This window comes from Pongo pygmaeus, chromosome 18, assembly GCF_028885625.2.
Source record: "Pongo pygmaeus isolate AG05252 chromosome 18, NHGRI_mPonPyg2-v2.0_pri, whole genome shotgun sequence".
Classification (NCBI taxonomy): domain Eukaryota; kingdom Metazoa; phylum Chordata; class Mammalia; order Primates; family Hominidae; genus Pongo; species Pongo pygmaeus.
The window spans coordinates 14,496,037-14,508,715 of record NC_072391.2 but is presented as its reverse complement, the minus strand read 5'-3'; the positions used below and the strand labels follow the sequence as shown (position 1 = coordinate 14,508,715).

Sequence of the window (12,679 nt, the reverse complement as noted above, 5' to 3'; positions counted from 1 at the left end):
GATGTCCCTTTTACTTAGTGCTTTTTATGTCCTGTTTAAGAAATCTTTGTCTACCCAAAGGCCATGAAGATACTATCCTGGGTGTTTTTCTGAAAGCTTTATTTTCATAATTCACATGTAGATTTTGGGAACAAGGTGAGGTGGGGTCAATCAAGAGCCATGTTTTTTTCTGTGTGAATTTCCAACGTAGCATGGCACCATCGGAAGTCCCGCCCTCTCTCCACTACATCACAGTGTCCTCTTTTTGGTAACTCAAGGGTCCAGGTATGCAGAGGGCCGTTTCTGGATTTGCTGGGGGTCTCTCATTTGCCTGTTGTTCTGTCCCTGTATCAGCAACATCACACGTTAATTACGTGTTCATGTCTGGTGATCAAAGCTCTTCCAGCTTTGCTTTTCTTCAAGGATTCATGGCCATTCTTGGTCCTTTGTATTTCCGTATAAAGCTTAGAATCGCCTTCTAAATTTTCATCACGCTAGCAAACAAACAAAACCTGCAGGGATTTCATTGAGATCTAATGTAATTGGCATCTTTACAATATTCAGCCTTCCAATCCATAACCATGGTATTTTTCTTCTCATAAGTTAGTCAAATTGTTAATAGAAGCAATGTCAAATCTAGAAATTATTTTATTATAAACTCTAATTTTTTTTTCTTTTGAAGGCCACTCAATGACAAAAATAGTAACAGTGGGAATTCAGCTTTGAACAATACCACACCTAACACACCAAGACAGAATACATCTGCTCCTGTGAGAAAGCCAGGACCTCTGCCTTCTAGCCTGGATGACTTAAAGGTAACAATTCCAACTGGAGCTTATTCACCGCTAAGTACCACAAACATGTAAATGATTTGCCAGTGTTGTCTAGCAGACATTAAGTAGTTTTCAATAGACATTCAACTTTACCAACAATATGATAATCTTTATAAAAGGTACTTTCTTTTTACTTCCACTAAATTTTCTTTTAAAACAACCAATAACTGTCATTTACTGAGTGTGTACCTTGTGCGGGCACCTACCAGTTCTGCTGGATTCCAGAGGCTGTGATTTTTTTCTTCCCTGCTCAATGCCAAGTTTGGGAAAAGCAGGAAAATGTAACAGTTAAGAATATGAGCTCTAGGGCCAGCCTTTTTAGGTTTCTACCACAGCTCAGCCTTTTATTATCTGTGGTACCTTGAGTGAGTGCTTCAACCTCTCTCTTCCTTTGCCTCCCGATCTGTAAAATGGGAAGAATAATGATACGGACACCTCATGGGGTCGTGTGAAGACGAGTAGAAAGAGTAGAGCACTTCCAAAAGTGTCTTGCACGTGGCAACTACTCAATAAATGCAGCTGTATCGTCATCATAATTCCTGGTAGTATCTCTCTGCTTTGACATAAAAGCGGAATTACCCTCTAAAAACCCTTACTGTATCACTGGCTCCTCAAGTGCTTCTAGTCTGTAGTTATCTGTTTCTGTGTGCTTAAATACAAAACCAGTTCTACTTTCAGGTGTGCCGTAACACAGAATTGTCTGACAGACAGAGGCACCTTTCCCATTACAAAAGCGTACTGTAGATTTGCCAGAAAGCTCTAATACTAAGAGATCTGCTTTGTTTGTACCTCCAGGTATCAGAACTGAAGACAGAACTGAAGTTAAGGGGTCTGCCAGTGTCAGGCACCAAACCGGACCTCATTGAGCGCCTGAAACCCTACCAGGAAGTGAACAGCAGCGGCCTTGCTGCTGGGGGCATCGTGGCAGTGTCATCGTCAGCCATTGTCACCAGTAACCCAGAAGTCACTGTGGCCTTGCCGGTTACAACACTACACAACACTGTGACTAGCTCAGTCTCTACTCTCAAGGCAGAATTGCCACCTACAGGAACCAGCAACGCAACCCGTGTGGAAAATGTTCATTCCCCTCTGCCCATTTCACCGTCTCCCTCCGAACAGTCCAGTCTCAGTACTGATGACACAAACATGACAGACACTTTCACCGAGATTATGACCATGATGTCGCCTTCACAGTTCTTGAGTTCATCTCCTTTGAGAATGACAAATAATGAAGACAGTCTGAGTCCCACCAGCAGCACTCTGTCAAACCTGGAACTGGATGCAGCCGAGAAGGATCGCAAGCTTCAGGAGAAAGAGAAGCAAATCGAAGAGCTGAAGAGGAAACTGGAACAAGAGCAAAAGCTCGTGGAAGTGCTGAAAATGCAACTTGAGGTTGAAAAACGAGGGCAGCAGCAGAGGCCCCTGGAAGCGCAGCCCAGTGCCCCAGGTCATTCTGTCAAGTCAGATCAGAAGCACGGCAGCCTTGGCTCCTCCATCAAAGATGAGGCCTCACTCCCTGACTGCTCCAGCTCCAGGCAGCCCATCCCAGTAGCCAGCCACGCTGTAGGCCAGCCCGTCTCTACAGGTGGCCAGACCCTTGTTGCCAAAAAGGCTGTAGTTATCAAGCAAGAGGTCCCTGTGGCCCAGGCAGAGCAGCAGAGTGTCGTCTCGCAGTTTTATGTGAGTTCCCAGGGACAGCCACCGCCTGCTGTTGTTGCTCAGCCCCAGGCTTTACTGACCACGCAGACTGCTCAGCTGCTGCTCCCAGTGTCCATCCAGGGCTCGAGTGTCACCTCAGTGCAACTCCCTGTAGGCAGCCTCAAACTCCAGGTGTGAAGTGTGTCTTCTAACTACTTTGCCTTACAGCATGCATGGAATTCAAACCCTGCTAAGGAAGGCACCATACCTGAGCTCTTTCATAAATGCATCCAGAGCAGACCTCACAGAAAAAACGTATGCATGTGTAAGAGGGTTATTCAGAAATCTGAATATCTAGCACTGTTTTTATATAGTGAAAACAAACACAGGATGCTTTTCTAGTCCTTTTACCTTTTCCCTTGAATGAACACAGTATCATCCATGCAGACATTTTTTTACACACCAGTGACATGATCATAGTCTCTGCCGCTGAGCACTTTTTCTGGCAAGGCACAGCATCTAGTACTTTAAATGGCCGGCTTCACTTAATCCTCCCTTCTCCTAGAAGATCTAAATGATACCACCCATCTCTGGATAGGGGACGCTGAGGCCTAGGAGTACTCAGTGAGTTCCCCAAGGATGGAGCTGGCATTTAAACCCAGGTGTTCTGCCCGCAGAGCCTTTATTCTTATGCCCATTCTTATATTCTGCCTCCCACATTTAGTTCTCGAAAGTCACTGCTTATATGAAGATGTCTAAACTAAGGAAAACGTGACCACAAATTTAGGAGTGAGGATGTAATTGAAAGAGATGAGAAAACACTGATGAGCATGAAATTCCCTTTTGTGTGCGTACATAACCTATGTATTTACCGTGTCATGCAGTTTTGGTAAGTTTTCACCAAACATGGAGCACGAGTGAACAAGAAACAATTTGAAGCAGTGCTTCTCAGCCTTGACACCGAAATACCTGAAACAGGCGAGAGGAATCATCTCGTACCCCTGTGGTTAGGAGGCAGGGCCCGCAGACGCTTTGGCATATGCAAAAATTCTAATTCTTCTGTTTTATCTTTAGGGTATCTGTGAAATTGAAAGTCTATTCCATAATAAATCCTCAAATTTTTTGGTCCAAATCTTTCATTGCTGTAGTAGAAACGAGAACCGTGTTTTTATCCTTGGGTCTGAGGGCGCCCTGGCCCATTGCTGGCTTTCCCTAGGGAATGCATACACTGCTTGCAAGCGGCAATTGGGACAGTTAGGTCTCACGAGTTTCCTTGTTGTTATTCAAGTATTACAGTACCTGAGCTATTATGTGTAGAACTGCCTTAGGTTCTTATTATTTCCATTTCCATTTTCTCAAAATTTTCAAATGAAAAATCTTAGCTACTTAGGAATAATAAGAGCATACAGTGACTGGTCTGATGTTTCCCTCTCTGGTTTAGAATCATTAAAGTTCAGATTTCTGTGCAGATGAAGTGTGTATCTGTAACCTTGGTCTTATTTCATTTAGCTACAGTCCCCAAGTGACCAATGATTCCACATCTAAGTTCTGATTTCTAGCTTTGATTCTGACAATTAAATTGATGTTTTTTTCAATTCACCTCCTAGACTTCACCACAAGCAGGAATGCAGACTCAGCCTCAGATAGCAACTGCTGCACAAATACCAACTGCTGCCTTGGCCTCAGGCTTGGCCCCAACTGTACCTCAGACACAAGACACGTTCCCACAGCATGTGCTCAGTCAGCCTCAACAAGTCAGAAAGGTTTGTAAATGCCAAGGAGCAATAAAATGTCGCTGATTTTTACCATCCTCCAATCATCCATTCAACAAGCATCTTTGTAAACGCCTTGGGAAGCTCCTGTTCATTCTGTTCTGTGATCCATCTCCCATAGAATGAGCCTTAGGTCAGATGCCATTCGGCTGCAGATTTCCCAGTTATTTGGAATGGAGAAGGAACTTTACTGAAAGCTCGCTTTCACAGTTAACCCCTTTTCCAAGGGAAAGTTTCAAAAGTATTTGTTTTCAATCCTCATATATTAAATTTACTGAATTTTAAAATAAATTCTTTCAAATTAAACATACTGTGGAAAAAAAGATACGCTGTTCCCTTGGAAAAGGTATTTGAAGATGAAAAAGATACTCCCAAAATGTTTATGCCGAGTAAGATCTTGAAATACATTTGTAAGACTTTGCGTCTCAGATTAAGAGCCCAGAAGGTCTTATCAATTCCACTTCACCATTGCCTAGGTGTTTGGCCTCATGCAGAATTCACTTACCTTCTCTGAGAGTCAGTTACCTCATCTTTAAAATGAAGTTGGTGGTCGAGGATTCAGTGTCCTCTACACAAATAACTACCAAAAAAATTCTCCCGCATTCCCCCATAGCCAGTAGGTGGCGCTATGTGCACATCTCCTTGCCAGAAAAATCTTACGCCTCAAAAATCCTTGAAAATTATTATTCACAGAGTTTTACTCTTCACCATGAAAGAACCCAGGTAATGAGTTGTGCCTGTGATCTGCCTCAGGATAGTGTGAACGTCTGGGTGAAACCAGCTTTGGGGACAGCTGCAGTCACATGTAACACATGTGCTGCTTCAGAATCTCCTCTGCCACAAGAATCATGGTTGTATGTTACTGAGTTTGGGGAAAGCTCAAAATACCATTTTAGTGTAATTAAAAGTTTAGTAAATGTTCCAATGTTAAGACAATTTGTTTTAGGGAGGAAAGGAAAAACTAATATGTAGATAGGATAAATAAGGGCTTCTTCACTAAGTCTCTAAATACTAGAATTAGGAATCATTACTTCTAGTTTAAAGGAAGTAATTTTTTACCAAATTTAAGGAAATTTAATTTTTTCAAATAGGAGTATATTTACAGAACTCATCACCATGGAGGTTGTACTGTTTGAGGTATATACACATAGACTTTCTTGCTTATGAAATACAGAGGTTTTTTTAGAATATTAGTAGTATAGAATGTGTTAAGTATTTTTGAGCAAACCAAGTTCTATGAAATACAGTTACAATATCAGCAGTATGGACACATATTTGTAAAAGACCCTAAAACTTGTGGGTCTTGATGGAGGTGCTAAACAAAACATTTTGGAGTTCCACAGCAAGAAGTTCTCACCTTTGCCTGTTGGAACAGAAAACAGCCTCTCCAAAGGGGGCCAGTTTTAAATGGGGCCTTGCTTGTATTTGAAGACATTTTCAAGAAAATTGAGTGTGACTACAGCAGGTTGAGGTTTTAGGTAGGATGGAAAGGGGGCCAGGTAGTAAGAAGCTTACATGCCAGCCAAAGATTAGGGCTTTACCCAAATCAGGAGAGCCAATGAGTGTGGTAGGGGCCATGCCTTGAGAACACGTTGTGGCAGGGGAAGGCTGCTGCAGAATCCCTGTGATAGATAGTGAGGGCCAGGCGCAGGACAGCAGAGAGCAGAGGCGGATTCAAGAGGCGTCGCTGAGATGTGTGAACACTGAGGGAGAAAGCAGAGTTGACTGATAGTCCTATTTAGCTAAGTTTTCAAAAAAAGCAGAACCAAGAATTATTTTCCCTCAGAAGCTGAGAGGCAGGTGGTAATGGGAAAAAGGAGAAAAATCGTTTGGAATATTTTAAATTTGAGATACCTAAGAAGATGATGTAAGTGGCTTTGACGCCTGGGAGCAAGGTTGGAAGCAGAGCGGTGGCTTGGGATTATTAGCTTAGTCATGGCCATTGAAGACTTGAGAGTAGGCTGGGCGTGGTGGCTCAAGCCTGTAATTCCAGCACTTTGGGAGGCCGAGGTGGGTGGATCACGAGGTCAGGAGATCGAGACCATCCTGGCTAACACAGTGAAACCCCGTCTCTACTAAAAATACAAAAAATTAGCCAGGTGTGGTGAAAGGCACCTGTAGTCCCAGCTACTCGGGAGGCTGAGGCAGGAGAATGGTGTGAACCTGGGAGGCAGAGCTTGCAGTGAGCTGAGATTGCACCACTGCACTCCAGCCTGGGTGACAGAGCAAGACTCCGTCTCAAAAAAAAAAAAAACTTGAGAATAGATGAGCTCACCTTAGAGAGGAATAGAAGAAACTCAGCTGTCATTTAAGAGGAGAATTATAAAGAGCAAGCACTGTTTTTCCACAAAGCTCTGTCTGCACCACCATCAAAGGCAAGTTACTGTGTAAAGGGACCACATATGCTCGAAAATAGGGGTAAGCAAACCCTGGCCTGTGGGCCAAATCTAACCCACCACCTGTTTGTATGGATAAAGTTTTATTGGCACACAGCCACACCCATTTATCCATGTACTGTCTGTGGCTGCTTTCAGGCTGCAATGGCAGAGCCAAGTGGTCACAGCAGAGGCCAGGTGGCCCACAAATCGTAAGCTATATATACTCTGCGGCCCTTTACAGAAAAAGTTTGCTGACCCCTGCCCTAAAACATGGTTTTCTTTACTGCATTCGGAAAAGCCAAAGAACAAATTAATGGAGAAACATTTATTCATTACAGGTTTTCACAAACTCAGCATCATCAAATACAGTTCTTCCATATCAGAGACATCCTGCCCCAGCTGTCCAGCAGCCCTTTATCAATAAGGCCTCCAACAGCGTTCTTCAATCCAGAAATGCTCCGCTTGCATCCCTGCAAAATGGACCTAACACACCCAACAAGGTAACCCTGTGAGGCTTGTGCGTCAGTGACGGTGCCGCAGGGGCATCAAATCATTCCAAAGCCTAGTGCTTTGGGCTTGGAGTGACTGATGTTAATGGGATAAAATTGTTGAAAATACAGTGATAACTTGTGAAGGAGGAGTTCAGCTATTATCACAGTGAAGATGATCGTTTGCACATGAGGTGGCCACCAGTGCTGTCAGCCTCAAAGGTGCTTAAAAGAACCTGCTCATGAATTCCCTGATTTGGCCACTACATAGAGAACAGCAGAGCTGAGTCTAGCCAGGAAAAGAGAGGTTTATTGCCAAGAGGTAATGTGCACTCCTCCTTTATTTGACACAGCCTAGTTCACCCCCGCCACCCCAGCAATTTGTCGTCCAGCACTCTCTATTTGGGAGCCCAGTCGCCAAGACAAAAGATCCCCCCCGCTATGAGGAGGCCATCAAGCAGACACGCAGCACACAGGCCCCCCTGCCAGAGGTAAGTGAGGGCAGGGTCACGGTGCATAAGGCTATGGTGGATGTGCCCACCTTCAGTCTCGAGCAGACATATACAGAATCCCTTGTCTGAAACTGACTTGCCTCAATAGAAATACAAAAATAACTTTGTATTTTACATGGTTATTTAAAATCAAAATGTCATTTATCATGAAGACCTTAAACAGCTTTCAGCAGCAGTATAACTGCGTTTACTGTTTAGTCAGAAATTCAGGGTTTATCTCTTAAGTTTTCTTTTGGGGTAGGGGCATCAGTCATGTTAGAGATAGATGTGATTATGACCAGGACACATATTTTATACAGGTCCCTTCTTTTCTAAAGCCACCATGTGTCAGGCCAGCATCAAAGTGACACGTGGTATCACCATTACACCTGGCTGACATTCAAGGCCACCAGCACCTAAATTGACCTGGTCCTGCTTCATCTCTCTCTGGTCTCCAGCAACCTCTGCCCCCAGCAGGCCAGCCCATCCAAATGACTTTGCTCATACACTGAGCAAATGCATTTGGAGGTAACAGATCTGAGGTTCTCCTGGTTTCACCACACATGGTGACCATGTGGCCTCTGAGCCTTCCTTGTTTGACTGATAAAACAAAAGTAGCCCCAACTATACCCAGCAATGGAAGAAGTTAGGGTTCCTGTTTGTAAAAGCATATGGCCCATGGTGGGTGCCCAGTCATGAGAGTACTTGTCATACATTACCCTAAACACTCCTCCAGTCTTTCTATCTCTCTAAAGCTTTCCGTCAAAGCTTAAAACTAACCTTTGAGGGAAGAACCCCAGCCTCATAGAGGGTTCAGGGAGTGGCCCTGACACCACTCCATGGGTGCTAAAGGTGGACACCAAGAGACAGTATCCAAGCGGGACTGTTTATTATCCACGGCAAACAGCAGGAACATCAGCGCAGTTGTGCCAGTTCCCCCGCTCCTGTGTTCCATGGGGTAACTTGTTGGGGCCACGTGGTGGCTGTGTATGCAGTGGGTCAAGCTGCACCTAAGGAACGTGGGGCCAAGGGCTCCGTGCTTTTTCTAGCAAGCAGCAAACAAGCCAGTCCCTCACCCAGGGAGTACGCAGTCATGCCTACGCTTCCTTAACCCGCTTGGTTGCCTCAGTGAGCATCTACAGAAGCTGCTCAGTCCAGGCGACCATGTCAGTTTGGCACCCTCACCAAGGACATCCAGGGAGGCTCAGGGCCCGTGGGGAGGCTGCCTCTTGGAGTAAGTGCAACCTACCACATGCTGCTTTGTATTCCCTGAGTACTGAGGGAACGTAACTTTGAGTTGTAAGATGTCCCTTAGTTACAGACTCAGCAAAGACCCTTGTCTGTGAGGGAGAAGTCAGATTTCAAAGACAGGTTCAAACATTTGCAATAAGAAGTCAAACAGGTAGTGTTGGACTACGCTCCTCCCTCATGGTCCATTTGGAGTGATGCCTGTTCTCTTCACAGGGGGGCAGAGATGGAGTGAATTGCCAAGAGCTTAACTGCAGTTTTTAAGAAAACAAAAAGATAGCACCCATCCTTCCTAAGTCCTGCTTACTTGATGAATCTTCCACTGTAACCTAAGACAGCTGATTGGAATCTCTGGTATTTACATGTCTCTAGGTTCCTGTTTATAGACTGAGGTTCTACATTGGTTTTTGGTTATTCAAATGAGTAGCCACCTGTAAGACCTGCTTATATGCCATTGAGCACCAAACTTCGTTTAAATACATTTACTCACACTTGCAATTCCACGAGTGGCTAAGTAAGGCCCTACCGGTTCAATCTTCCCACAGATAATAGCTATTAATCTGGGTCATAACAAAAAGCAACTACCTGAATGCATTGAAGAGTAAACAGAAGCAGTCATTCTCTGGTGGGGAATCCACACTCAAAGGAAGGGAGTGATGTGGCGTCATTTCCCTCTTTGTGCTGCTTTTACTCTGGGGTCCAGCTAAGTGGCAGGGTTACTGGTAGAAAAGCCATAGTCTTTATGGCCTGGAAATCCAGAAAACTGAATTGAGAGCAACCAGAGGGAAAAAGCCAGAGAGGAGATCCCCAAATTCTGTGTGCCCACATCTCTGGCTGACCCCTAAGCCATACAGGCATGGAATGGACGCTTAGCAGCTCAGCTGAAGACAAAAGATCTAAAGTGAGATTCGAACATCTACCCAAGAAACATTTTGAAGTTTAAGTCTAACCAAGTTAATAGCTTGCTAAAAGAATAGAAACCATTCATCTGAGAATAATAGCAGAATTCACAGTTGTCACAATTTAACATCCATAACGTTTATCCATAACACGCATCATACAAAGAATCGGGAAAATGTAACCTATCTCAAAGGAAAAAGGCTGAGACCAATCCTGAGCTCATCTCAATGTTAGAATTTGCAGGCAAGGTTTTCAAAGCAACTACTATTACAGCTGTCCTCAGTGATGGAAAAGGAAATATGCTTGTAATAAATTAAAAGGGATCCATGTGGATACAGAAATGATTTTTAACAACTAAATGGAAATTCGAGAACTAAAAAAGTACAGTATCTGAAATGAAAAAAAATATAGATGAACTTACCAGAATGGAGATGGCAGGGGAAAAAATGTCATGAACCTGAAGACAGATCATAACTTATCCAATCTGAATAACAGAGATTGGGAAGTGAACAAAGCCTCAGAACCCTGTTATATAATTCAAACAAACAGTCTAGCATAGGTAGAAGAGAAGTCCCAGAAGAAGAGAGAAAGAACTGAAGAGGCAAATATTTGAAGAAACAATGGCTGACATGTTCACAAATAGGATGAAAGACAAATGTATAGCTTTGAGATGCTCGATAAACAAGCTGGATAAATCACATCACAGTCAAATTGTTGACAAAACAGAGAAAATCTTAAATGCATCAAGAGAAAAAACACATTTCACACAGAGCAAACAACTAATTGATTAATGTCAACCTTTCATCAAAAACTATGAAAACTGGAAGAGTGCAACAGCACATTTAAAAGTTTTTAGGGAGGAAGAAGTGGAAGGGATTGTCAACCCAGAATTCTATTATCAAGTTAAAATATCCCTTAAGAATGAAAGTGAACTAAAGATATTTTGAGTTAGTTCATCACCAAAGATAACACTGTCTTGAGTATATAGCATGTGTAGACAATACTTAAAATAATTAATAAAGGATGGGGGAGGAAATGAGTGGATCTGTGTGGTTGTAGGATCTCTATGTTTTATTCAGGGTACAATATTAAGTAGCCTATGAGAAGTTAAGGATATGTATTGCATATCTATAGTAACAATTTAAAAGATTCAAGATAGCTTTAAAAAAAAAAAAACCAGTAGAAAGGCCTGGCATGGCATCTCACGCCTGTAATCTCAACACCTTGGGAGGCGAAGTGGGAGGATTGCTTGAACCTAGGAATTTAAGACCAGCCTGGGCAACATGATAAAACCCCATCACTACAAAAAAGACAAAAATTAGCCAGGTGTGGTGGTGCACACCTGTAGTCCCAGCTACTTGGGAAGCTAAGGCAGGAGTATCACTTGATCCCAGGAGGTTGAGGCTGCAGTGATCTGAGGCTGTGGCACTGCACTGCATCCTGGGTGACAAAGTGAGACTGTCTCAAAAAAAAAAAAGAAGAAAGAAAGAAAAATTAGAATACAAAAATGTCAAATTTTTTTTTAAGGACAGGAAAGAAAAACAGAACAACAACAACAAAAAAACCCAGATGGGATGAATAGAAGACAAATATAAAATATAAAATAGTAAACCCAAACTTAACCATGTCAGTAATTATAACACATATGACTAAACAATTCAATTAAAATGCAAAAAATTGTCAGAATGGATATAAAAGCCAGACTCAACTGTATGCAGTTTTAAGGTATGTCTGCAAATTCTTTGACATTCCTCCCTGGGTTGGATTTAGCGACTCACTTCTAACAAACAGAATTGGCAGAGGTGATGATGTGTGACTCCAGAGACTAAGTCATAAAAGGCATGCGCCTTCTTCCTTGCTGTCCCGTAGAGTACTCACTCTGGAAAAGCCAGCTGTCATGCCATGTGGACATGCCAGCAGCCATCTGGAGAGGCTCACGTGGAGGGGCACTGAGGCCTCCCATCAACAGCCAGCACTAACTTGCCAGTCAAGGTCATTCCCCAGCCACACCTAGAGTTGATGGTAACCTGACCAACATCTTGGCTGCAACCTCATGAAAGACCCGAAGCCAGAACCACCCATCAAAACCATTCCTGACCCACAAAACTGCGACATAATAATTTTAAGCCATTATGTTTTGGAATAATTTATAATATATCAATAGATAACTAATGCATGTATCTACAAGATGCATACTTTAAATACAAAGACACATTGAAAGTAAATGGTTAGAAAAAGATAGACCATGCAAACAGCTAGCGGAAGAAATCTGCAGTAACGAGAAGATTTGAACAGATATTTTCCCAAAGAAGATAAATGGAAGGCAGATAAGCACTTGAAAAGATGCTCAACATCATTAGTCATTAGGGAAATGCAAATTAAAACCCCAGTGCAATACCGCTACACACCTAATGGAATATCTAAAATTGAAAAGACTGACCCTACGAAGTATTGGTGAGAATGGAGAACAACTAGAAATCTTATACCATATACTGAGGGTGGGAGTGTAAAATGGAACAGTCACTTTGGAAAACAGTTTGGCCATTTCTTCAAAAGTTAAACCTACACCTATCCTGTGATCTGGTCATTCCACTCCTAATTACCCAAGAGAAAACACATGTCTATACAAGGACCTGTACACAAATGTTCACAACAACTTTTTTGTAATAGCCAAAAATTGGAAACCCAAATGTCCATCCACAAGTCAATGAATAAACAAACTGCTGTGTTTCCATACAATGCAATACTACTCAGCAATAAAAAAATTAACTGTTCCTGAGGTACACACTATAAGACAGATAAATCTCAGAATAATTAATGCTGGGTGAGAGAAGCTAGTCCTTCCCCTACCACCAAGAAAGTACACACAGTATGAATCCATGCATATAAAACTAATCCATAGTGAAAGCAAACAGATCCGGGGGTTGCCTAGGGATGAGGGGATGAGGAAAC

At 42.8% G+C, this 12,679-nt stretch overlaps 1 protein-coding gene across 7 annotated transcripts in view; it reads left to right on the top strand.

The window, feature by feature from the left end:
• MRTFB (myocardin related transcription factor B) overlaps positions 1-12,679 on the top strand; it is a 195,808-nt gene that overhangs the window by 173,939 nt on the left and 9,190 nt on the right. For 6 of the 7 annotated variants that reach the window (XM_054454922.2, XM_054454923.2, XM_063654689.1 and 3 more), the window contains 5 exons: positions 662-794; positions 1,608-2,642; positions 4,058-4,213; positions 6,939-7,100; positions 7,442-7,579. In XM_054454922.2, the coding sequence (XP_054310897.2) occupies positions 662-794; positions 1,608-2,642; positions 4,058-4,213; positions 6,939-7,100; positions 7,442-7,579 (1,624 nt within the window). The remainder of the gene's footprint in view (positions 1-661; positions 795-1,607; positions 2,643-4,057; positions 4,214-6,938; positions 7,101-7,441; positions 7,580-12,679) is intronic. The other variant, XM_054454925.2, reaches the window with a different exon arrangement.